Below are 25,676 nucleotides of genomic sequence, written 5' to 3'. Positions count from 1 at the left end.
GCTTTCAGGGTCTCAAGCCTTTCAAGCACAGCCCTCATCGTTGCCATAGGGATGGTCAGGCTATAATGCTGAGTGTCCTGCTGAATGATGTCACAATCATCTTCTGACATACATAAAGCTTGTCCACAGGGGTTGCTGTGCAGTCTGCAAAGACCTGCTCGGTGGCATACACCATGCTGATGGGGCTTATGCTAACCTCTTCCTTTGGGTGTTACTGGTGCCTCTTATGGGGCTAGCGGGAGCTCAAGGGCCTTGCCCTACCTCCTGCCACTGCAGTTTGGATCACCGACTCTCCTGGATTCCACCAAATTCCTCTTCCCAAGCCCGGAGTTGATCCTCATCCTTTCATGTACTTGGACTTTACCAGAAATGTGATCTCCTCTATTGGAAAAGGAGTGTGGAGGGCCTATCCTTGGTCTGAATGCTTGGTTCTCAAGGACAACAGTTTGAGAGGCTTCAAGACTCATCTCTAGAAGGTTTGCTCTCACCTACCTACCTGGACTTGTCATGTAATAAAATACAAATTATCGACAGGAATGCATTTGAGGCTGTCCCATTCCTGCAGATTGTAAACCTCAGTGGCAACATCATTGAACAGATCACTGAGGGGACATTCCGGGCCTGGCATGGCATGCAGTTTTTGCTCAAGGTGGATCTCGGCCACAATCCCCTGGCCGTCATTCAGGATTCCTTTTTTTACAGGCTGCCCGTGCTGAAGGTCCTAAACCTTGACGCCACTAAAGTGACGACTGGGATCCTGGAGAACCTGCTGCAGACCTCTCTGCAGTTGAGGACGCTCGCCCTGCCCAAGAAGCTGTCCTGCTGTATTTGCCGGATTCAGGAGGACATTGATGCTTTGGGTGACATTGTCAAGTTGGAGTGCACAAGGCCATGTGATAAAAATGTAACTCTGTGTGAAGAAGAAGAGCCTTTGAGGCAAGAAATCACGAAGGCCTTAGAAATGAGAAATTCTTTCGGCAGCAGCCTGCTTAACATTTTGCCTGAGAAGGCCATGCACGACAATGCCATGGCAGAGAGAACTGAACGCAACTCTCTGGTTTTGGCCCGGAACTACTCCAGCTTAGTTGCCAATTTTAACCTCTTAAACTTGGTCAAGCAGTTAATGCAGAAGAAGGCAGATGAGCCTTTGACGTAAACTGGGCAGACAAAAGTGAGTTAAAAAACTGTTCTTTCTCACCAGTCTGCACAAGGTCAGTACAGAGGCAACTGTCCAAAATGAGCAGTCTGACAAAGTTTTAGGGAAGCCAACACACAAGGCCAGGAAAAGGTCTGCAGATGGCGGGAGGAGACTAGCGGAAGGCCCAGAAGCTCAGCGCACCCTTCCGTTTCTTCAATCTCGCCAAGCAGCTCTTCTGTCCCCTTGGAAACACTCCATTCCAGACTCTCAGACGAATGTTCTTGAGCTCAAAGGCCTCATGGAAGTGGACAGCGAAGACAGTGACTTGACTAACCTCCCTAATGGTGAAAACTCTGTGGTAGTACTGAAGAAGGTACTTGGGTCACAGATATTGAATAAAGAAGAGCTGCTGAAACCACTCGTACAGGGAACTGAACATCTTGCAGGAGAAATCTCGGCTGGCGACTCAGAACCCTCCTTGAATGAGCCCTCACCTCAGGGGACTTCTGTTTCTCCCCCTTCGGGCTTCTTGCCACGCCAAGATGACAACATTCAGGGTGAGGGCGAAGTCTTTGAAAATGAGCTGAACAAGAAGTTGACTGACCTCATCCCAAACACACCGGTGAGGAAACTCATCTCTTACATGATCCGCATCCTGAAAATAGTTTGCACGTCACCCACACAACCAGGTGGCTTGTGCGAAACTCATCACTGAAACAGACCTCCTCATGAAACTCTTTATGCCAATGAAACCTCCTCCCTATGGAATATTTGGCCCTCCTTGGATGCAGCTGATATGACCACAGCAAGCACACCAAAACTGGAGAAGCCTTCAGCCAGGCTAGCAAATGAGCGGATTCCAGCATATGGATGTGGAAACAAGCTGCTCTTGGCTATTACAGTGACCACCATCCTGATTATCGTTGCTGCTATCTGCCTAGTTGAGGTCTGGTCTCAGCGTTCTGCAGCCAAGGAGAAGAGCTTTCTGGGCAAAGAAAACAAACCCCTGCCAGATGAAGAGCTTCCCAGAAGACCCTCTCCATTGAGGGATAAGCCTTTTTGGTTTAAAGATATATATATATATATTAATAATCTGGATGAACCAGGGAATAACACACTGGACAAACTGCATGATGAAGAATCTTTGGAGGAAGTGGATCTGACCTGTTGGAGCATGGGAACTCCACCGTTACGAGAACCCAGTGTTGAAAAAATATTATCTGAACCAATGCTGGAACAACGGATTCCCCCTGTTACTCCACCTCCATCACCAGCAGAACTTGCTCCTCCTCCTGCTCCTCCTCCACCACCACCACCACCTGTTCCTGAACCATCACCACCTGCTGCTGAACGACCACCACCTCCACCACCACCAGCACCTTCTACTCCTTCTGATAAGTCCATTGAGAAAAAGAGTTCAGAAACAACAGAGGCCACCAGTCCAAAAGCAGCATCTTCAGCAGCAGATGAAGACATAGAGAGCTCTGCTGAGAAAATCGGAGACCCCCCCCTTCAACAGAAGGACCAGAAAATGGAGGGGGTGGTGGTGAGGGTGAAGGTGAAGAAGATGAAGAAGAGAGTGACTGATCTCTCTCAAGTTATGAATATTTACATAATCTGTAATAAAGTTTTAGTGTTGCTTCTATTAAACATGTGATTAAAAACACACCTCTGACAAAGTGTTTTGATTGGGTTTGAATGAAAATCTGCAGTCATGTTTCCATCGGTAGAAAGAGCAGTCATTAATATGAAAATGTTTTTTCTAATAAGAATGCTCCTGACTTCTGAGCCTTTCATTGAGGCTTATATCCACTCCAGGATACTGTGGGGGAAAGGTAGGGTCACCACGAATTAATCATGCTTGTTGCAGAGGGGAAATTTAAAGCGCCCAAAATCAAAATGCAAATTGAATTCAGTGTAGATGGAAGGAATTCATTCAAACCGGGACTCGGTAAAAAGCCCCGTGCAGGCTTCACCCTGGTGTTTTGGGTGGGCAAAGGGATTACCACTCTTATCTAGCAGAGAATCTAGTTGGAGCTACTGGGTAACTCTGCTTAAGAATCTACCATTAATAATTCCGCTGTAATATTTTTAAGTGCCCTAACCTCCATAGCCCAGGTTACTTGGTTCTGTCAGATTTTGAGAAGCTTACAATTTAAGGATGAGAATATGAAAAGATCATAGTCAATGGGTAGGAGGAACAGGAACAAAGGATATGAAAAACACCCAAGTAATACCATCAGTTATCAAGACTTCTTAAAATTCACAGAGTGGTTTGGTGAATCTGAGCAGATGTAGAGATCACCATGGGCAATGAACAGACTTCCTTGAAGCTGAGGATGAAGACTGTGGGCAGACGTTAAAAATGTTTTTTGTTTGTGGCATCTGAGGGAAGAGACATGAAAGAATGAGGTGACAATGAGGTAGAACCCTGAGGTGGTGGAATGGACTGTGCCACTTCAAACTGCAAATGGTGGGTTCCAGGTTGGAAGGTTTCTTTGCTGTGAGACCTCCATGCAAATAGAGAATTTGGCCCACAAGGAGAACGGTTCTGTGTTTGGGCTGGTTTTCTGAATGCAGGGAGTTTTTGAGATAAGGGAAAGAGCTGCAATACACAGTGCTCCTAAATCTTCCCCTGCAGTTTGAAATAGTACAGTCCAATATACCAGTGGTCCCCAACCTTTTTATCACCGGGGACAGGTCAACGCATGGCAATTTTACTGAGGACTGGGGATGGTAGTCCTTTGCCAAGGGACGTCGCCGCCTGAGCCCCTGACTTCCCCCCGCCCACTGGGGGGCGCTGCCAGCAGCAGCTGCACAGTGCCACGCCAAGGGGGAGCCCCAGCCATGGCGGCCGCTGGAGAGCACCAAAGTTGAGCCGACAGCAGAGTTGACAGGGCAGCCCCCGAGGGAGGAGCCGGGGAGGAGGACGAGGAGGAGCGGCGGCCCGGTACCGGTCATTGGACCAGGGGTTGGGGACCGCTGCCTTACAGCTTCGCCCCTCTCCAGACCCTTCTGAATCACAGATCTAAGCTTGGTTTTAATTCAGGTGGGTGTCCATGATGGTCTGAAGCAACAGAATATGTCTGAGCCCAGTGACATCTTTAAAACCAACCCAGCTTTATCCCATGTGCATGTTGACTTCTTCAGAGGCTATGCACAATAAATCTTATATCCAGAATTAAACTTTGTTGATCTTACAGGTGCTACTGGACTAAAGCTCCGTTGTCTTGGTTTCAAAGTCACTCTAACCACTCAAAACCATTCAGATGGATCTTTGTAGACCACCGCTACCTCAACAGAAATATCAGTGGACCTCTCCATCTATCTTTCAAGCCTGTGGAAGTACCTTTGGTGACCACACAAAGCTGTTGGGATCACAGCCAGGGAGCACTCATACAAAAAAAGAAGAGTTGGTACTTTATATGCCACTTTTCTCTCCCTGAAGGAGTCTCAAAGCGGCTTACAGTCCACTTTCCCCACAACAGTCACCCCTTGAGGTGGGTGAGGCTGAGAGAGCCATTTGTATGAATGAGAAATTCCATTGTATTCACTGATGCCATGTTTATTGTGCTCACAGTTGCCGTTGTTATGCCTTCTGTTGTAAAACCAAGTCCCCTTTTAATGCCATCAAGGGTATCCAAGGCATAACAGATGTTTGTTCATTGTTTCTGTCTTTAAACCAGGGATTCCCAACCAGGGTTCCGAGGAACCCTGGGATCGCATGAGAGTTCCCCGGGGGTTCTGCACCCTTTCCCAGAAGCTTGGATGGCCCCTGACATCACTAGATGGACTGTTGCTGTACGGGCCTAGTGTCTTCCTCCACAAGGGAAATGGTAAATGATTGTTTGGGTGGGTCCTGCATCTTACCTCTGCACCCACTTCTCTGAAGGGGCATGGCACCACTTCCGGGGTTCCTTGCGGCCTAAAAATATTGCAGGGGTGGGGAAAGGGCTGATCTAAACTAAGGACCATGCCATAGTTCATGAGTTCACTTGGAGGATGAAATGCCTGGCCCGGTTCAAGCAGCAGCTTTCCGCATGCCTTTCAGCAGCCGTTCTCGGAGGGCAAACCAGTGCACGACTAAAGCAAAGGAAAGCGTTGACGGGGAAGGGCATGCCTTGTCAATAAGCTTGTAGATGCAAGACGATCTGGCGAAATTTAGAGTAAGACTAAAATATGTCATTTATAGATCTTTTTTCTCAGAAATGTAATTTTGGACTCAGGATTCGATTTATTGGCTTTCTCTATGTCATCTTTAAAAATGGCAGGAAGAATCTTGCCAACGTTACAGCTTTTGATAAGTGTCCAAAAACGTTTTAAAAATGTTTTGCGTATGGATTGTCTTCAGCTGGTTAGGAAGCAGCCCCATCGATTGCATTGCGCCTCCCCCCAATGGTGTTGATTGGACAAGAAGTTCAAGGAAACCGTCCCAGGGACTCTCTGTCTGTCTGTCGGGGGAGACATCCTCTCCCCACCCTCCCTCCCTCCCCACGCTAGGCTGAAAGATTCCCGGTAAACATCCAGGATAATTTATTTTGTAACTTTAAAGTAAATAAGCTTTTGGAATGAATTATATATATTTATTATGGAGTTTTAAAAGTGATGTTACTTGAGACAGGGCAGGATACAAATTTAGTTCATTAATAAATAATAATAATATTAGTTCAATAAACCCATCTTAATGAATTGTAAAAAACCACACTGTACCTGTTGACTTCACATCTGCTCTAGAGGTGAGGGGATTCTTTAATTTGCAGCTCAACAGAACAGGACTTTTTTACTGGGTTGTTTACTTCCTGCCCAGATCAAGTGGTCTCCTTCTTCCCTCCCTGCCAAGATTGCTGTGTGTTATTCCTGACTCGGCTGTGTCCAGATATCCTCCTGAACCGTTCGCAGCAGCTGTTCTCGAGCTGCACAGCCAAGTTTGCGGATGGGCAGCAGTGCTCGGTGCCAGTTTTTGACATCACACATCAGACACCCCTGTGTGAAGAACACGCCAAAAAAATGGTAAGGCAGACGTGAGAGAGCCCAGTAAATGGCAATCTGACCGGCAAGTCTGGGTAAGAGGGGGGTGGGCTGTGACTCAGGAGCAGAGCAGCTGCTTGGCACGGAGGGGGTCCCAGGTTCAATCCCCCGTGTCTCCAGTTAAAAGGACCAGGCAGTGGGAAGCAGAAGACCCTGGCGAGCGGCTGCCAGTCTGAGTAGGTGATGCAGACCGTTATGGACTTGGCATAGAGCAGGGGTAGTCAACCTGCGGTCCTCCAGAGGTCCGTGGACTACAATTCCCATGAATTGTATTTGCTGGCAGGGGCTCATGGGAATTGTAGTCCATGGACCTCTGGAGGACCACCGGTTGACTACCCTTGGCATAGAACAGCGTCACGTGTTCAGCCTCATGGTAAAAATTTGTTGAACGTTGTCGCCGTTGACAGTTCTCTTCAGAACTTTGTGAACTGAACTTCGAGAGGGGCCACGACACACTTCCCATCTGCCATGGTAGAAAAATGTCATGACGTAAATCAGCAGTCTGCAACCTTCCCGTGGCTGCGGACCGCTGCCACGGGGTGGGGGTAGAGGGTGGCCCGGGGCCCGCGCATGCGCAGCAAGTCCATACATGCGCATTTGCATCTGGTGGGGCTGCAAATGCGCCTGCACGGCAGTTTTGCGCATGTGCGCATGCACGGCCACACCAGACGCAAACGTGAATGCACTGCAAGTCCGCGTATGCACGTTTGCACTGCCAGCATGCCGGCGGCCGCTGCTCCCTCTCCCCGACCCCCCACCGCGAGAAGCTCCCGGAGCTGAGTAACATCATAAAATGCATTTTGGAGGAAGAAGAGTTAATTTTTATACTCTGCTTTTCTCTATCCAAAGGAATCTCAAAGCAGCTTCTGATTGCCTTCCCTTCCTCTCCCCACATCAGACACCCTGTGAGGTAGAAGGAGGAGTGAGGCATGAAGCCCAGCTCACCAGATAGAGGCCCCACTCTTAACCACTACACCAAGTTGACCTTTGGTGCATAATTTTTAATTTAACATATAAAGTTGTACTCTGAGCATAGGTAAAGGTAAAGGTTTCCCCTGTGCAAGCACCGGGTCATGTCTGACCCTCGGGGTGACACCCTCTAGCGTTTTGCATGCCCAGGGAAATGCCAATCACCACTTTGGGATCAAAAAGTAAATTTCTTCCAGGCAAGACTGGCCAGAGATTCTGTTTTTTTGGGGGGAGAGCATCATCTGGGCCTGAAATTGGGGACAACTATGGGTGAACAGGTAGTTGTGAATCTCCTGCATTCTGCAGGAGGTTGGGCTAGATGGCCCCGTAGATCCCTTCCAACTCTACGATTCTATGAAATAGTTCGGCTTTCATGCGTTCCCTCCCCACTCACCCCCAAACCGCTCAATTTAATTGCTGACGGTTGTTGGGTGAGTTGTCGGTTCATGCGTGTTCTCAGGTCTTCTGACTCGTACGCAATCCAGAAATATTTCAGTGTGGCAGGAAAAGACAAAAGGGCCTGTTCTTCACATCCTTTTCCGTTCTGTCTTCCAAAGGATAGCTTCTTGCGTGGAGACAGCTCTCGCAAAGTCCAGCACCAGCAGCAGAGGAAGCCCAGGAAAAAAACCAAGCCGCCTGCACTCACCAAAAAACACAAGAAGAAGAGAAGGCGGGGGCCACGGCGACCCCAGAAACCAATTCCTCCAGCTGTGCCCCAAGGAAACCTCAGTATGCCCACCAGCGTCTCACTGCCAATGGAGATCTCCCATATACGGTGAGTGAATGGCCAGGCTCTCCTTTTCAGACAGGCCAGCCAGTGTAGGAAAAGAAGGCCGTGAATTACCCCGCAGCTTACATTTCTTCCTTGACAAGCTCCCCTGTCCGGTAGGGAAGAATTTGATTTGCCATGTATATTTACATGGCCATTAAGCATTTTGGCCTACCGAAAAAGGCAGCGCTGTGTTTTTGTGGCTGGAAACATTTCTTACCAAAACATCCTCTTTGGAACAAATGACTTGCAAGATCTTTCTTTTTAAAGGAAGGAATGCGGTTTCAGTATTCTTCTTTCTGTCCATGTCCCAATGGCAGTTGAACAGGCCAGGGGGCACTTAACTCTGCATGTCCTGGGGATGTGGCTGGTTTATTTTCTGGACTAAAGTTGGAGATATTCTTCATTCTTAATGCACAGATAGATCCATATTTTCCACAGAACAATGGGCTTACAATTTCAGGAGAGCCTTGTTAATCTGACATTTTTATTGTTTCTCCTGCTAGCAGAACCATTCGGGGGGGGGGGTTGATGGCGATGCTCCAAGGTGTCCTGGTCCATGTGCTAGCTTGTAGTGCAAAGAAGTCGTGGTGTATCTTTCAAATATTGGCAGATGTAGGGGCCACTTGGGTCCAAAGGGCCATAAAATACAACTAATGTTTTGATTATTTCACATCATGCTTGAGAGATCCTCTCACATCATAGCTCTTGGGTTTGCATTCCTACGATAGCCTCCCCTTGATGCTTCTACATGAAGCATTGCTGATATCCGCCAGCCAAGACTTGATGCATCCGTTCTGGTGTTCCAAAGGAAGAGGGGAAAGAGAGGGCTGGATCTCAGCAGATGCCATCCAGGAACATTTTCACTGGGATAGAGCCATGCAGTTGCTGTAGCATTGTGAGTTTTTGCTTCCTGTAGAACAGTGGTCCCCAACCCCCGGTCCGTGGATCAGTTGGTACTGGGCCGCGGCTTCTCCTCGTCCTCCTCCCCAGCTGCTGTCTTGGGAGCTGCCCTGCTATTCTGCCGCTGGCTCTCCTTGGGTGCTCTCCAGCGGCCGCCATGGCTGGGGCTCGCCCTTGGCATGACACTGCGCAGCTGCTGCTGGCAGCGCCCCCCAGCGGGAGGCAGGTAGTCAGGGGTGCCAGCGGGAAAGCAAGTGGAGCAGGGGCTCAGGCGGCAGTGGTGTTGACGTCCCTCAGCAAAAGACTATCCCCCCCCCCCCCCGGGCCTCAGTAAAATTGTCAAGTGTTGACCGGTCCCCGGTGATAAAAAGGTTGGGGACCACTGCTATAGAACACGGGTAGTCAACCTGTGGTCCTCCAAATGCTGGCAGGGCCTCATGGGAATTGTAGTCCAGGGACATCTGGAGGACCACAGGTTGACTACCCCTGCTGTAGAAGGCTACTCGGCTCCAGTTGGGGAGGGAGTTGAGAGAGAGAGAGAGAGAGAGAGGCAGCGAAGGAGTGCGTATGTACGTCAGTCAGTGCCCAGGGCCCAGGGCCCAAGCATGTCATCACACCGGCTTTGTGGTATTTCCAGGAGCCCTTCCACCCCGGAGCTGAGTACGGATGAGCTACCAGATGACATCGCCAATGAAATCACAGACATTCCACATGACCTTGAGCTGAACCAGGAAGACTTCTCCGACGTCCTTCCGAGGCTGCCTGATGACTTGCAAGACTTTGATTTTTTTGAAGGTATGTCTCCCCGGCCCCCGCTCTTGTTTTCCAGGCAGCAGATGGAGGGCAAGAGCAGATGGGAGAGCGGGAATGAACTCTGCAGCGTGTTTGGTTTTGTTTTTAAGCTGCTTTACATGCTTTTCCAAATGAGTTTGATAGTTTAGGGATACTGGAATATGGAAATTATAGTTTAGGACCTCTGAATTTGAGGTCTTTTCAGGAACACCTGAACACCAAGAAGGTGATGTCATTGGAAATGTATCAACTTGAGAACCAGCTTGGTGCAGTGGTTAAGAGCGGTGGCTTCTAATCTGGCGAGCTGGGTTTGATTCCCCACTTCCCCACATGCAGCCAGGGTGCCCTAGGGACAGCCACAGTCCTGATAGTGCTGTTCTCACACAGCAGTCCAATTAGGGCTCTCTATCTCCATCTCCCTCACAGGGTCTCTGTTGTGGGGAGAGGGAAATGAAGGATATAGGAAGCCACTTTGAGATTCCTGGTAGAGAAAGGCAGTGCTTGAAAACCAGCTCTTCATCTTCGTGGGTTCTGTGCAGTCCCACATGGGACTGCGATTCCGCAGAACCCATGTGTGACTGCACAGAACACCTCTCGATGAACAACAGTTACAGGTAAGTGCAACCCTGTTTTCTTCTTCTTCCTCTTCTTTAGCCAGGGACAGGAAACAAAGGAAATCTTTGCATGGTCAAACAGCTTACATTTCTGGAAAGCTATCTTTGTATGTTTAAAACTTCTTATATATAACTATTTTATATGTGCTCAGGTTATTTATTCATATTTCTCTGAAGATGACTTTTGAATGTTGCAGGTTGAAGGAGAGATTGGGCCAGGTTCAGGTCTCCCGTTAGTAGAGCGGAAACGGCAGCAGTAATATTTGCTCCCTTCCTTCAGCAGCCCCCCCCCCCCCCCGACTCTCAAAAGCCAATGCTGAGAGAAGCACGACATACCACTGGGCATGGTAGGGGTCTGTAGAAAAATGAGGGCATCTTCTCCCCCCCCCTGCGCTTTTTTTTTTGCATGCGCTTTCAGTCCATTCACTGAGTCAGCTCCAGTAGGAAAGTGGGCATGTATACTATTTCAGCAGGTTTCCCCATACTGTTGTAGCCCACCTCGCAACATGACATGCCGTTCCAGCAGGTCCTCTGACCCTACATCATGGTTTTTAATGGGATACAGAAGAACATCTTTCATAGGGTTCGCTTTGGAGCCAGCTCATCTGGTTTTGTTCTAATTAATTTTTTTTAAAGCAGAAAAAGGCATTGTTATTACCAAATCGCAGATGCTGGGGAAAAAACTTACAAGCCTTTTGGGAAAGGGCCGTTGGTCAGTGGTAGGGCATCTTGATGCAAGAATGGCAGCCTCTAATCTGGAGAGCTGGGCTTGATTCCCCACTCCTCCATGTGCAGCCGGCTGGGTGACCTTGGGCTCGCCACAGTCCTGTTAGAGAACAGTTCTCTCAGAGCTCTTTCTGCCCCACTTACCTCACAGGATTTCCATTGTGGGAGATGTAAGGAAGGCGATTTGGGGCTCCTTCAGGTAGAAAAAAGCGGCGTATAAGAACCAACTCTTCTTCTTCAGTAATCTCAGAGCTCTCTCAGACTCACCTCCCTCACAAGGTGTCTGTTGTGGGGAGAGGAAGAGACGGTATTGTAAGCCGCTTTGAGACTCCTTCGAGTAGAGAAAAGTGAGGTTTAAGAACCCACTCTTCTTCTTCTTCTTCAGTAATCTCAGGGCTCTCTCAGCCTCCCCTCCCTCACAGGGTGTCTGTTGTGGGGAGAGGAAAGGGAAGGCGACTGGATGCCGCTTTGAGCCTCCTTTGGGGAGAGAAAAGCAGGCTATAAAAACCAACCTCTTCATCTGCTTGATATACAGGAAGTCCCAAGTTCAGTCCTCAGCAGTCCTAGTTGAAGGGCCAGCTGATGCCCTAGAGCTCTGTCGGGGATCCTGGAGAGTCACTTCCGGTTTGAGTCGACAGTTCGGCTCTTGATGGGCCCAGAGGTGCGGTTCAGTGCAAAACAGCTTCAGGCCTGCTGTTAAGGGAGGACAGCTTTTGGGACGCAGCGCATTAAAAGTCTTTTTAACTTGGAAGGGCCCACGTTTCTGATGTCATGTATTGATGTGACCTGGGAGCGAGTTCCCAAGACAGTCTCCTGCCCGAAAACATAGCCTGCGATAATTACACATAATTAGGTCAGAGAGAGAAAGAGACGGCGAGATTCTAGAAACATCTGAGAATGACTGTTTCTCTCTGTCTCTCTCTCTGACCTATTTACACATGCAAATCTTTTCCCAAATTGGAACTGTCTTGCACAAACATTCTGGTATCATTAAACTGCAACATCGGAGTCTGCTGTAAGAAGGAATTCCCCGCAGTTCAAACCATCAGTGCCTTTATTCCTCCCCCTGTTATGCCTGTGGTCCGTTCCATTATTAGGGCCTTTCTAGAGAAAGCTAGCTGAGCATCCATGTTCTCCTTGTCACCAAAAAGCAAATGCCTTAGCTGCTTTTTACGCAGTATTGAGTTCAGACTGCATGTGACTGTCTCGAAGACAGATCCCGTTCCTCATATAAGGAACGGCAAAGAACTGACCAATCACTGTTTGGTTTTTCAGCCATTCAGTGCTAGAGCACCTGGCATGCAGAAGGTCCCAGGTTAATGCCTCACATCTCCGGTTAAAAATATCAGGAAGTGAATGATTTGAAAGACCTCAGTAAAGAAACAGTGGAGAGCTCCTACCTGTCCAAGTAGACAATTCCGGTCTGTTTCAGTGTAAAGCAGCTTTATGTGTTGATAATTAAAAAAAATAAAACCACAATATAACAAAATGCATTAGAGAAAACACCCAACACTCCATTCATTGAAATGAATGGAGTGTTGGGTGTTTGCATCCAAAAACAATTGGGTGATGCGTCCGAAAACAATTTTATTGTTTATTTTGACAAGTCTGCATGATGACACAAATCTAGTAGATCCCTGTTTTTGCTCTGTGATCTCAAATCTAAGAAACCCCACATCAAGCAGAAACATGAGTTCCATTCCTGTAGTAGCAACTTCTGTGCCTGATATAGATTGCTTGTATCTGTGATGGTCAGAGAGAAGAGGCACAGGCCTAACTAATAAGGTTCACATAGAACTTCCAGTACATGAGATTATTTTCTGTTGAATTTGCAACGGAAAGGAGTTTTTTCCTCTCAAACAAAACAGCCACCCCTTTAACCCTTGCCAGAAAGGTTAATGCACAGAAGGTCCATAACCCATTAAAATTATTTGATGACCTGTGAGAGAAAGCCTATACTTAGTAAGGTTCAAGTGTGCACCTGGCATCTTGGCCCTTTAGAGATACCATTAGAAGGAGAGAGCCATTTCCATTCCTAGCTGGGACATCCTGACGGAAGTAGTCCCTTTTGCACAAAGGACAATCCAGTTTAGATCAGATCATCTGTTTGTCACGGAAGTTCAGAACCATTATCAAGCGCTTGATCGGGGTGGGACTATATTGTATACTGCTCTGATTGGCAAATGTTGTCTCTGACATCAGAGATGGGGGTTTGCAAGTGACTGGAGAAATCACCTTGTCATTCTTAGAAAGGAGGCTGGCTTAGGTCCCATACACTGAGACCCCTATGTTAGTAACAGAAACCCACTTGACATGGCCAGTCACTTGCTGTTTCTTTTGCACGTGGTGACTTGCCACTCATTGCGAGAACCGACTCCTTTGCAATACACTGTGGCATTGAGGCAGCGTGAGCTTTTTGTGGCGGCTCATGCAAATCCCCCCGTGGAGCAGCAGTCGTCCTGTGATAAACATGCCTGTGTAAACACACCTGTGTCGGAAACACAACCCTGGGTACAAAATAATTCTTTTCATGCCGCTCTCTGACCACATTAAAGTTGCAGGCTTAAGAATGTTGAGCAGAAAGTAAGCTCCACTGATGAAAATGGGACTTACTTCTAAGTAGACCTGGTGGGGATTGCTGCCTTTTAATTTTGCTTAAACTATCTGAATGACTAAGTCTGTAAACGTTCAGTCTCCTGCTAGATGGCTGCGTGAGGAGTGTTAAGCAGTGTGCTGTTTTGTGCATTGTAATTTGACACAGGTAAAAACGGAGACCTCCTTCCAACTACCGAAGAAGCAGAAGAGCTGGAGCGGGCCCTGCAGGCAGTAACTTCTCTTGAGTGCCTGAGTACCATTGGAGTTCTCACCCAGACTGACGGCGTGCCAGTTCAGGAGCTCTCGGACAGGGGGATCGGGGTGTTCTCCACGGGGGCGGGGACTCCAGGAATTCCGTCCCTGAGCCGAGAGGTCAACGCGGATCTTGGCGAGCTGCTCAATGGGCGCATAGTCCACGACGATAATTTCTCTAGCCTGGACCTGGACGAGAGCTTGCTCCGTTCTGCTACCTTATCCAATCCACCGACGCCCCTGTCAGGGCAGATTCAGGGGCAATTCTCCGCCCCAGCCAACGTTGGCCTTACTTCTGCCACTCTGATAAGCCAGAGTGGGCTTGGGGAGAGAGCCTTCCCAGGACAGTTCCAAGGACTTCATGATGGCAGCCATGCCTCCCAGAGGCCACACCCTGCCCAGCTGCTAAGCAAGGCAGATGACCTAATCACCTCACGACAGCAATACAGCAGTGACCATTCACACTCCTCACCCCACGGAAGCCATTACGACAGTGAGCACGTGCCGTCTCCCTACAGCGACCACATCACGTCCCCCCACGCCGTCTCTTACTCTGGCGATAACTTGGCAGCTACTTTTTCCACGGAGATGCCCCTCATAGCACAGCACTTGCTACCATCGCAGCTCGAGGTGCCGCTGAGCGGGGTGGTGAACCCCAGGACTCACTGGGGGAGCCTCCCGGTCAGCCTCAGTGACCCTTCTCCGTTCAGCAATCTCCTTGGCGCGGATGGACACCTCCTTTCCACCTCCTTGTCCACGCCGCCTACCACGTCGCACTCAGAGACCACACAGCCTGCCTTTGCCACCGTGACCCCCAACAGCTCCAGCGTGCTCCCGGGGTTACCGCAGACCAGTTTCAGTGGCATGGGGGCCGCGTCTTCTGAACTCATGGCCTCCACCTCCCCCAAGCAGCAGCTCCCGCAGTTCAGCGCCGCCTTTGGCCACCAGCTGAGCTCCCACAGTGGCATCCCCAAAGACCTGCAGCCCAGCCACAGCTCCATAGCGCCCCCAACGGGATTCACAGTAACAGGTGCCACAGCTACTAGTACCAACAATGGCTCTGCTCCCTTCACCACCTCCAGCTGAGCTTCTCTGTCTGTGAATTGCAGGCGGCCGGGGACCCTACGGCCCCCCTCCCCCCATGCACCGTGTCGCCCCTCCCCCTCCTTCTTCTCTTTCCTCATTTTTGTCATCCCCTTCTTTTTAAAAGACAATTTTTTATTAAATAAAAAAAAGAGGGGGCTAAAAATAAAAGTCCTGATTCAGTACAGACCAGGGTTTCCCTGTTGCTAGGCTCTGCTCCAATGATCTTGTGTGCTGTTTATGTATTGGTGCTCATTTACTTCTGGCAGGTTCACTATGCCCCAGTTTAAAGACCCCTAGGAAATATACAGTGCAGTGGCTGGATGTAATTGACCTTAGATCGAGAAATGAGAAGATACCTCAGATAAAACTAATGCAAGTTCTTGTTTTCCTAAAGTTCAGATCAGAGCTTTCAGTCCCATTAGCATTTGGGGAGGTGGGGGGGGGGGCACGTAATTGCTTTATTATATACATATATATATATTTTTAAAGGTGCAAATGGGACGAAAGGTGGATCAACCTTCTGATTGGGTAATTTGGCGCTGTAGAATTAAGCGAAGACCATCGAGTTATTCTGTCAACAGTGGGGTTTGAACTCTTCAAGTGCAAGGCGTTCTGTGTGTGTGTGTGCGTGTGTGCGCGTGTGCGCGTGTATTTGCTGGGTACCTCATAGTTCTGTTCTTCTCCTGAAGCAGTCATTTGAAACTAGGAACTGTCCCTGCTGCGTACTAATTCATTTCTTACAACCAGGATTCTTAAATTGGTGAGGGATGGGATCGGGGGGGGGGGGGTTCTGGCTACCAAAGGTGGCTTTTAAAAAGATTAAAATGGGAGGAGGAAAGCACGAAAAAGGAAGTGCTAAATATTGGAATGATGATTACTCTCATGACACGTCTATTCCAGAAGTCCTCTTGATTTGGTCCTAGGCATGATTCCCACGTGGATTGTATTTTAATGGAATCGGTAAGAGGTGGTTTTTGAACCCTGTATACCGCACAAACGAATGTCAGTCAGCCCATCTTCATAATTCTACCAGGTTGTCACAATCTGGGGCTCCTAGCATGCTTACGATGATCTGAGAGGCCCCCTTTTGTGGGAAGCCACGTGTGAGAGGAATCCAACTGGTTTTCTAACTGGGAAAGAAGTGTTGGGAACCAAGAGAGGCGCTGTCTGATCTTCTCCCTCTGGCCTTGCCAATGTTAGAAGTGCAGGCGACTCCATTTGCACTCCTTCTTCGCTCTCTCTGAAGAGCCACAATCGATTTGTGAGGCATTAGTCAAAAGAAAGCTTTTTTTGTTCCCTCACAGAGGAGGAAAGAGCTGTTTGTGAAGCAATCCACAGGTGAACTATTTGTCTCTCTTCTGCTCCCCATTTCCTAAATCTCTTTCAGAATCACATTTCTGCTTGTGGTGATTTTGATTTTCTCCCCCCTCCCCCCGAAGACTAGGTTGAACGCATGGTCAAGTTCTAGTCAACAGAGGTAATCCAAATGCCTTGCTCTTCGGTTCATTTTCTAGGTTTGGCATGGCCAAACCTTCCCACGCCAGCCAGAGAAAACTCTCTTGTTCTCTTCTTACAGGGAAAAGTTTGGGCCATATGCGATTTCACCTGCAGAGAAGGCAGATTCTTTAAATTAATCAGTTTACGAGTGGGATTAAGAGAGAGCTGGGCAGCTCCTTTAGGGCTGAGGAGCCAAACAATTATTTTCCTACCATCCCTCATAATGGTGTCGAAGTGTAATCCTGACCCCAGACTTCCTGTCGTAAAGTTAGGGCACACCGTGGAGGGTTTCAGGGCTCGAGCGTCTTGTCTTTGCCCCCTCCCCCACTTAGCATAATGTCCTTCTTTTTACTAAATTCTGCTGGGATTAAAGCTGCAAATACCTGTAGGAGGAAGAAGTTTCCATGCTTTGAACCTTGTGAACCGTTCCACCCGTGCCCATCAAAACGGATTGGATTAAACTGTGTCACTAACCACAGAGTAGTCCCAACCATGTTTCTAAATGGAAATTTATGCCGGGTCAAGAGCTGGAGCGAAGCTTACTTCCTTTTCTCCACCACCAGGATGTGTTTTTCTCGTTGTCCATGCTCAAGCAGGTTATTTTATTTTTTCACCCTGTGTGTCCCTACCCCCTTTGTCTTTGTGCATTTTGAATGGGCAAATTGTGGTGACTTGCAGTGCAATCCTATGCAGAATTATTCCAGTCTTGGCCCATACATCTCAGTGGGTTTAGACCAAAGTCTTCAGAGGATTTCACCATTCGACAAACTGCAAGTTGTTCTTTATGCTTTGGGGGAAACGCAAAAGCAACCTAATGGCTGGTGCCCAAAGGAACCGCCTACGGGCAGAAGCCTTGTTCTAGCCACCCCCCCCCCCGCCCTCCCCACAGGTGCTGAGCAAGGTGCCTTCAAAAGAAGGACATGGGACTCTCCGGAACAGGATTCTGTGAGCCAGAGGGAGTTTCTTCCTGAAGAGAAAGCTAGCAAAGCTGCGAGTGAAACATGGCCATTTGTAAACATTGTTGTAGCCCCTTTTGCTAGTTCTCAATGATGCCCACATTTTTCCCTTAAAAAAAACAACAACAACAAATACTTGGGCTCTCTTTCTGTCCCATGCAATGTTTCACCAGTGTATCTGGGCAGGGTGGCTGCCCATGCATGTGCCACAGTGGGGAAAGGGTGCGAAGTCACTGTAAACCAGGAGTGGCCAAACTGTGGCTCTACAGATTTCCATGGACTACAATCCCCATGAGCCCTTGCCAGCATGGGCATTTGGAGAGCCACTGTTTGGCCATCCCTGCTGTAAACCACAGGGAGCCATGTACACAGGCAGGCCAATCAGTTTGCGGATGAAATTAAATGTCACTGATAGTATCTCAGAACACTCTGAAGGTCCACTTCAGAAAGGAGGCTTTTTGGTTTTGTCTTGGGCCACATCTTTTGTTGTCATGCATGATTTTGTTTTGAAATCGGTGGCATGACCCCTTTGCATGACATGGATTATGCGGAACATGATGTTTTTGCCTGGGGCAAAGGAAGGTTCTGGACACAAGAGTGGTATTTCCACAAATTTCTTCCCCTCCAAAGTAGATGCAGAAATTTTCCAGCTGGGAGGGTGATGCTTATTTTCTTTCAGTGCATTGCGCAGAATAGCTTAGTTGGAAGACTCATGTTCTGTTCAAGCCTGTTGTGAAAATTCCAGCTGTTGGTTCACACACAAAAAATTACAAAAGTTTAAGTTTGCCACATGAGACTCAGCTCCTCAGTAAGGGCTTGTTTAAACGAGAGTAAAATTCTGTAGGATCATCAGTTCTTACATAGTTGTCCATGTTTGCATGTGAAAAACAGTACATTGGTCCCGGTGTGGTTTTTGGTTTTTGTTTTGTTTTTTGCCAGACATAGTCTCCTATATCACTGAGCAATGGACTTTTGTAGGTTTTTCTCCCCTCAATCTTTGCCTGGTAGTCTTGCATTTGAGCTTTCTTGCCTTCTCAGAATTCAGAATTACATGCTCAGTTACAAAAGAGAAATAACTGCATTGTGCGGTTACCTGGGGGGAAATTCTTCTAATCTAGATTAGCTGAAATTGTGCCCTCTGTTTTGTTATTTCCTTTTTTTGTCAGCGAACTAAGCAAAATTTGAGATTAACAAAATGAGAAAATATTCAACACAATTCCTCGAAGCCTTTACCCTTCTTGTGCGCATGCATACACAGAGAGAGTCTGTCAATGTGTGGGTCAATATGCTCTGCTTGGTCTGTGAATGTGTCTCGGGGCCCGTTTTACTTAAAACGACAACAACATTCTTAAATACCTGCTATCAAAATTGCAGTGCAGTTGACCTCTAGACCGCTACCTGCTTACGCCGCTGTTCATATCAAGGGGTAGGCTGATTTTCCCCAAAATGACTCTCTAACCTGTATCTTAAAAGAAGAAAAGACTAGAAAAGGATCCAGTCTGAAAAGACGGACAATGGAGTTAGGGGTGTGTGTATGTGTGTGTGTGTGTGTGTGTGGAGGGGGCTGAACCAGTTTCTCTGAATGGTGATCTTAATCACTGTCTAATGTGGGGCATGTCTCAGGGATTACTTGTGGAAATAAGGGCAGATAACGGTAGTTTTAATCGAGTAAACTAGTTTTTAAGGTAGAACATCATTGAAGTGTGAGCGCACGGAAGAGAAATGCCCTATTCCGATGTGTAGCCTGTCGTGTGTCGTGTGCAGGGCTGTTTTCTCTTCTTAAAACTGTACTCATGTCCGACGTACAAAATTTTTTCCTCCCCTCCCCTTTATGCTTAGCTTTAAGCTTTTATTTAAAGATACGTTTCCCCACCCTGCCTACACCACGAGTGTTCAGAATACTTATTGTAGATTTTTAAGAGAAAAGGTATATTAATTTATGCTATTAACACCCTCTCATAAATTATAAGTTTTTTACTAAAAACTGTATTGCGTGTAATGAATTATGTTGCATATGTGTTTTTAATAGCTATAAAACTATACACATTTTTTTAAAATGACAACAGAAGACCCCTTATAGTAAAGCACCTTTTTACACTGGATCTGTGCCGTGTCAAGGTGTACAGCTATTCTTTGCTACCTTGCAGATATAAATATATAAATAAAAGTATAAAATATATACAGCGAAAAAATGGTAATCTTGTATTGACAAAAAAATACACAATTCTTCTCATCCCATGTATTCCTACTCTGAGGGACTTGTTTGTCTGCAATAATTTATCTGTGGTATGTACCTTTGATGGTTAGAGGTTTTTAGTTACAGGGTGAATAGATCAAATTTTGAAATCTAATTACTGCAGCTGAGAATTGTGAACCAATGTTGTTAAGTCTGTCCTCCCCTCCCCCATTCCCTAAATATATTTATTTCCAATTTTCTCAGCAGGTTGGAAGTTGAAAAAGTTAAATCTAGGGATTCTCAGACCCGGTGTCTTATTCAGGAATTTTCTCTCCTCCTTTCCTCACAAAGGAATTCCCACTGTGACTTATAAATAGAACTTAGGTATCTTGTGTGCATGTATGTATACTATACACACACAAAAATATGCATTTGGGGGGACTGTATGTGTGATATATGAATGTGTGTATTGTCCGTAGGTTACGGGTTTTTGTTTTTTGTTTTGTTTTTTAATAGAGAAAAGTAGTTGAGGGGTGATAGAAGGTATCGTGGAAATGTGCTTACTTGTTGGGACTTATTTTGTGCTCACTATTGTACAAATAACCAAACTACATTAAGTTTTCTATTTCAAGGCTGACTCTGTTATCATGTTGCTTTTTTCTTTAAAACATCGTTCTCTAAAGCCGGATACACTGAGCTCTGTTAAAATGACAGAAAATGCTGTGTTTCCCAGATGGCCTTTTTCCAGAAACAATTAAAAGGGGTATTGCGTAAGGGGGAGTCTTTAGTGAATTTTTTCTATTTGCCAGGATTTAGAGTTACAGGAACCAGCTCTACGCATTCAGGGTAATACTAGAGTATTCTGCCTTCAGGTTTGTAACTATGTCGTTTTTTCACGTTCTGTATCCTCTTGTTTTCATGTTATAAAACCTCCTGTTGGGTGGCTTTCTCTCCGTGTATTAGATTTTTCAAACTAGAATTCTACACCGGGAATTTCAGAAAGGGATCTAGATATTTTGCCATGTTTGGAACTTTGATGCAGGAATAATGCTACTTTGGGCTTTTCTGTACCCAGATTTCCCCCCTGCTGCCTGGCTTTTCGACTGCATCAGTTTTCCCCTGGCCTTACAACATACGGCTGTTCCTCTCCCTCTTTTTTTGCTAATAATTTATCCTGTTTGGGGATAGAAACCAACGCTGAGAGCAAGGGCCATTGATGGGATGACCCCACGGGCCAGGGATGCAGTTAAGAAGCTGAGCTACAGCACAAACCAGGGCTCTGATTCTAGCAAGTTAGTTTAGAACTTGAGAGGAACGGGACACTTAGGTGACCAGTGCAGACACAAGGCCAGTTACTAGTTAACTGTGGTTAGTTGTTTGTAGAAGTGCCCTTTTCCCTCCTGCAGCCATTCCCTTCCTGGGAGCCAGTTTCTCCACCATCCCTTTCAATTGCAAGGAAGCAGTTCATAAATGACTTTCCTCTTCAGCCAGGATCTCTGAACCCGTCTTTAATCCACAGGTTTAGATCACGGTTTCAAGGAGAACCCTGGTTTCGGTTACACTTCGTCACCTTACCACTGGGCCGACAGTGCTGCATAACTGCAGGAATGGGTGGGGGAAGCGTTTTCTCCTGAGGCCTACCTTACATTTTGCAAACTAGTTAGCTGGGAGCCCCTGTTGTTGAGTCCCCAGCAGCCTTTGGTAGTGCATGAGGGCCCCAAGCAGTTCTGTCCACTTCCCTTCTTGTTGTGATGCCCACGAAAGGGCAGGATCCATGTTGGAAATAGATACCTTGAATGTATGCAAGTTCTTTGGCTGTAAGGAAATCATGTAACAGAAAGTAAAACAATCAGCATAACTACTATTCACACATCTTCTATCAGGGGCTTCTTTACCCACTGTGGGTTTATATGTTAGTTCCCCCCACCCCCATTATAAAAATCATATTGCTTGTACATATGCATGCCTGTGACGAGAGGGAGGGCTATGTGGGTGGTTCATGGTCTCTGCATCCTATTAGTTGGTGAACATGGGAGGTACCAGAGTATGTCTCTTTATGGGGAAGAGTAGACGCCTTTTGTGTATACATGTACAGAGAGTTGTATATCAGATGTGGCAGCACTTTGCTGAATGTAGAAGTGCTCTTTCCATGTACAAAAGATAATACGAATATGAGACTTCTGTAGATGTGTGCATATTTGTCTCCGTATGCTGAGGATACATGGGCCACACATTCAAAAAATTATCAATGTTACCATGAGCTATGTGCATTGGATAAAGATCTATGTATAAAGAGTTGAAATTGTCATTCCAGGTGTGGGTTTGGAGATGACTATAATACTGATGTTTGGTTGGCACAGCTTGTATTAGCCTGGGAATCTCTTCATGTCTTTGCTTTTCTTTCTTACTATATCCACCCTACAAGATCTTTTCCAGGTTTCCCATCTTTCCTGCTGTGTCTCTTTCAAAATCCTAACCTCTCTCCTTTTAGGTTGGAATGATTCTCTTCCTTAGTGTCCAAACTTCACCGAGCTCCCTCACTGTTCAATGCACCCCCCCCCCCAATTGAGGCATCCACTTTTCAACTAGACACATTGCTTGGATTGGGAGAATCCCTTACCTTCACCCCCCAAATACTGCATGGGATTGAAATTTCATTTAAATCTTATAGATAATACTCAGTCTGGTCCAACTGGCATATTTTTTTTATCCACAGGGATTTTTTCATGCTTAAAATAAATTGTACATCTTAAATGACAGGCCCACGCACGAATCAGAATTAGCCCTGTGATTGGGTGACTAAAGTACACAATGCACTTGAATCACATAATGAAGTAATTTAATTGTTCCATTGCAATCACAAATTTTCAATCCATAAAGTCTAATGCATGGGGAGAGGCCAGATAATCTGTCCACAAAATGGACCCAGTTGTACTGCACATTGAAGCTTCCATCTAGTTCCTGTTTTTGGCCATATGAGTTGTCCTTCCTTGGTACCCTTGTAGTTTTTCGATAGAAGATCCAGTCTGTTTAGTTATATGTAAGACTCTTTGAATTAAAAACTAAATGATACATCCATTGCAATTGACAATATGTCTTCAGATTTTTTAATCTTCCCCCAAACAGTAATATATTTTTCCTAAATACTGAGGGTAATTTCTGCCCTCTTCCTTGAATAATATCACGCTCTAGCTTTCCATATACAAAACCAGAATTGATATGGTAAGGCTAAATGTTTCCATACATGTATGTTTCTATAGATAAAATATTCTTTCAGGGCATAATAGATACGTACAACAATATAATTTCTCCCATCCCCACACTCCATGAATCTAAGAGATGCTGTAGTGTCCTTCCTGCAAACTTTGGTTCCATTTTGACTTTTAGCAAAATGCTGTCCTTTCTGGAGTATTTAAGATGCCGTTGTATGTCCTAGAAAAAATGACAGAAAATATAATATTTATAATGATAAAAAAGCCATTTGGAGTTGTCTTTTTCGCAAGGAGGACGTTGTCAAGGTGCCTCTTTCTAACTTGGGATCCTGTAACTGTTGCTCAGTTGCCTTGTCCTTTTAAAATTTTGCTATAAACATTTTCTCCTCTAAATTTCCCCGTGATCAACATAACTCTCATCATTATTTACCTTACGTAGCTCTGGCATCACTGGTAAGAGTCTTTTTTGTTTCCTGCAAGTTAGAAAAAATTGCTTTGTTGTTTATTCTGCCACAAGTGGACATCCCTTGTCAGGGATCGGATGGGGGAGGAGAGTCTTTATATGACAAAACTTCTAGAAATAAGTCTTATTTTTTATCGAGAAAGTTCTTCACGGGAAACTATTGAGTTTAAAAAAATATCTCAGGCTGTTTTCTATATCACGCCATTCTGTAACTCTCTTTTCCAAACTGAGTTTCTGTGTTCAAGTTTAAAATGGGAATGGGAGGGTCAGTGGGGATTTAAACAACATGTATGTCTCGTTTGAGCAGGTCGAAGCCAAATACTTTCCTCCAAATTAATTTAAGAAAGGAAGAATTCTTCAGTTGATGGAACGCTAGCCAGAAACGACAGAAAGGCTGTCTTTCTCTAAGTTAGAGAACACATTGGTATTTGTGTCATTTTAAAAATAGCTCCGTTATGCCTTGATCTCAGAAACAGGCTCTTAAACAAGGAGCTCCATTTGTTGTGAAACAGGGAAGAAGTTGCAGTGGGAACGCCAAGGTGAGGCTCCAGCGCTCTGCAGGAAGTCCGGCCTGCTTCTGCTAGCCTGCGAACTTCCGCTTTAGCTGCACGGTAGCAAGGATGAGCAGTCTCTGCACCCGTTTGTGGTCCCCATCCCGATGAACGCCGATGGGCGTTTTCTTTCCTGTACATTGAATTAAGAAAGGAAACCTTTGTCAGAGGTTTAGCCGTTGAGCAAAGGGAAACCTACCAATTCAACCCTAGTACGAATAAAATAGCGTTAACAGCTAATAGGGAGGATGAGGCCGCTGGAGCAAAAGCTGTATGGCCCTGAAAATTTCAGCACGAAATAGAACTCTGCCCACGAATGAATTTGGCTACTGAAAAGATGGGAGCAGGACATTCCAGAGATGGGTGGCGGCCTTAGCATTGGTACTTTTCCTTCCCATTGGAAGACTTGGCTCACATGTTCCTCACAGTTCTCAGTGAATGTACTGCATTGCCATTTAAGACACACAAAAAAGAAATAAACAATGAAATTATAAGATTGGTTTCCTTTGGTTATCTGGTCCTTGTTTAATTGGTTTAAGGGTTTTTTTGTATACAGAAGTTTACATTTTTATGTATGTAATATGTAAAAAAGGATGTAATATGTGTATAAAACACTTGTATGTATTATCTGTATATAGTGTGAGAAAATGATTTTTCCCTTCCTTTCTTTTGGATGTATTAATAAATCTTGCTGTGAAGTAGTTTTGCCTGCTTTCTTATTTTATTAGAATGAATGTCTAAATTTCTGTAGGGCTTCACTGAAAGCACTGCTCTGGATTTCAGTGCTTACAGTGGGTAAATATTGTACAAGACACATAAAATTCATGTGCAATGAAGTGATCCAAAGCTGCACAGACCATGCTGTTGCTACTGAGGACTGACTTTACCGCCTCTGACAGAGTCTGGACCCGGTGCAGAGCCTTGAGAATCCAAGAGTGCCTTCATATATGTGGGGAAAAGGCATTCCCAGTCACTTCAGCGAACATCTGCAAGTGGATCTTGCCATTTCCGACAGTAAAATCCGGTTGCCAAGTGCTTTGGAAGTGCGTTGTGTAGTGTGTGTGAAGGCGCCGTAAAAGGTTCCTTGGCTTTTGCTCCTCCTCTCCTTCCCCAGGAGGAGAACCTAGAAAGGTGTGGCTCATTCGTAAGCACAAGAATCAGTTACTAGAGGAATGCCGAGTCATCGAGTCCAGCCCCCCAGGGACTACAACTGGGACTTCCCCAACTAACACCCAATTGCTACTTAAAAACCTTCCATAAGGTTCCTTGACGTTTCTACCATCGAGAAGCCCCTGAAACATTCTTCAGGCTTTGAAAACCCCCCAAAGTGGGTGTGGCCATGCAGAATATGCTTGGGGAGCCTGCTCCCCCCCCCCGGGCCCCTCCCCTCCTTATCCCCTCCTGGCTCATCACTGGCCATTTTGTGAGGGGGAGGCGGATTGACATCAAATATGGTCATATCACTCAATAAATTTAACATTTTTTAAAATATATATAAAAAATGAATTAGCTCCCACCCGTTCGGGAAACCCTTCCAGGGCCGTCAAGAAACCCGGAAAGTTTCATGAAACCCTGGCTGAGAAAGGCCGCTCTGCTAAGTCCAGAGACCAAGATCACACATTTCCCCTTACCCTGGGGACTACCATACAGTGTCCAACCTAAACTGAATATTGGATCATTCCACCACTTTGGGGGGAAAGGTCTTCACCCCCTCCCCCCCCCAATGCATCTTTACATTCACAGGAATTAGCTCTGCAAAGCAAAAAAATAATAAAATACAAGATTGTTGCATAAGACGTATGTGAAAACATCTTACACAGCAGCCATAGGGAAAATCTGAAGAGCGGCAGGATCAGCTGAGGACACAGCAGATCACGTGGGTGGGAGTGAGGCTCACAATGAAGCTGCTGGAGCCTGGGCAGAGTGACTTGCAGCACCTGGCAGACGGG

General features: G+C 46.3%; 1 protein-coding gene across 2 annotated transcripts in view; it reads left to right on the top strand.

Annotated features, from left to right (window-relative positions):
- Window positions 1-24,428, top strand: part of INO80D (INO80 complex subunit D) — a 63,265-nt gene extending 38,837 nt beyond the window's left edge. For both annotated transcript variants that reach the window (XM_077319238.1, XM_077319237.1), the window contains exons 7-10: window positions 6,015-6,148; window positions 7,693-7,910; window positions 9,445-9,602; window positions 13,701-24,428. In XM_077319238.1, the coding sequence (XP_077175353.1) occupies window positions 6,015-6,148; window positions 7,693-7,910; window positions 9,445-9,602; window positions 13,701-14,872 (1,682 nt within the window). In that variant the 3' untranslated portion in view covers window positions 14,873-24,428. The remainder of the gene's footprint in view (window positions 1-6,014; window positions 6,149-7,692; window positions 7,911-9,444; window positions 9,603-13,700) is intronic.
- Window positions 24,429-25,676: the final 1,248 nt, after the last annotated feature.

The sequence above is a fragment of the Paroedura picta genome, chromosome 2 (assembly GCF_049243985.1).
Source record: "Paroedura picta isolate Pp20150507F chromosome 2, Ppicta_v3.0, whole genome shotgun sequence".
NCBI classification, from domain to species: Eukaryota; Metazoa; Chordata; class Lepidosauria; order Squamata; family Gekkonidae; genus Paroedura; species Paroedura picta.
The sequence above is the reverse complement of the archived record's forward strand: the minus strand, read 5'-3'. Positions and strand labels throughout refer to the sequence as shown.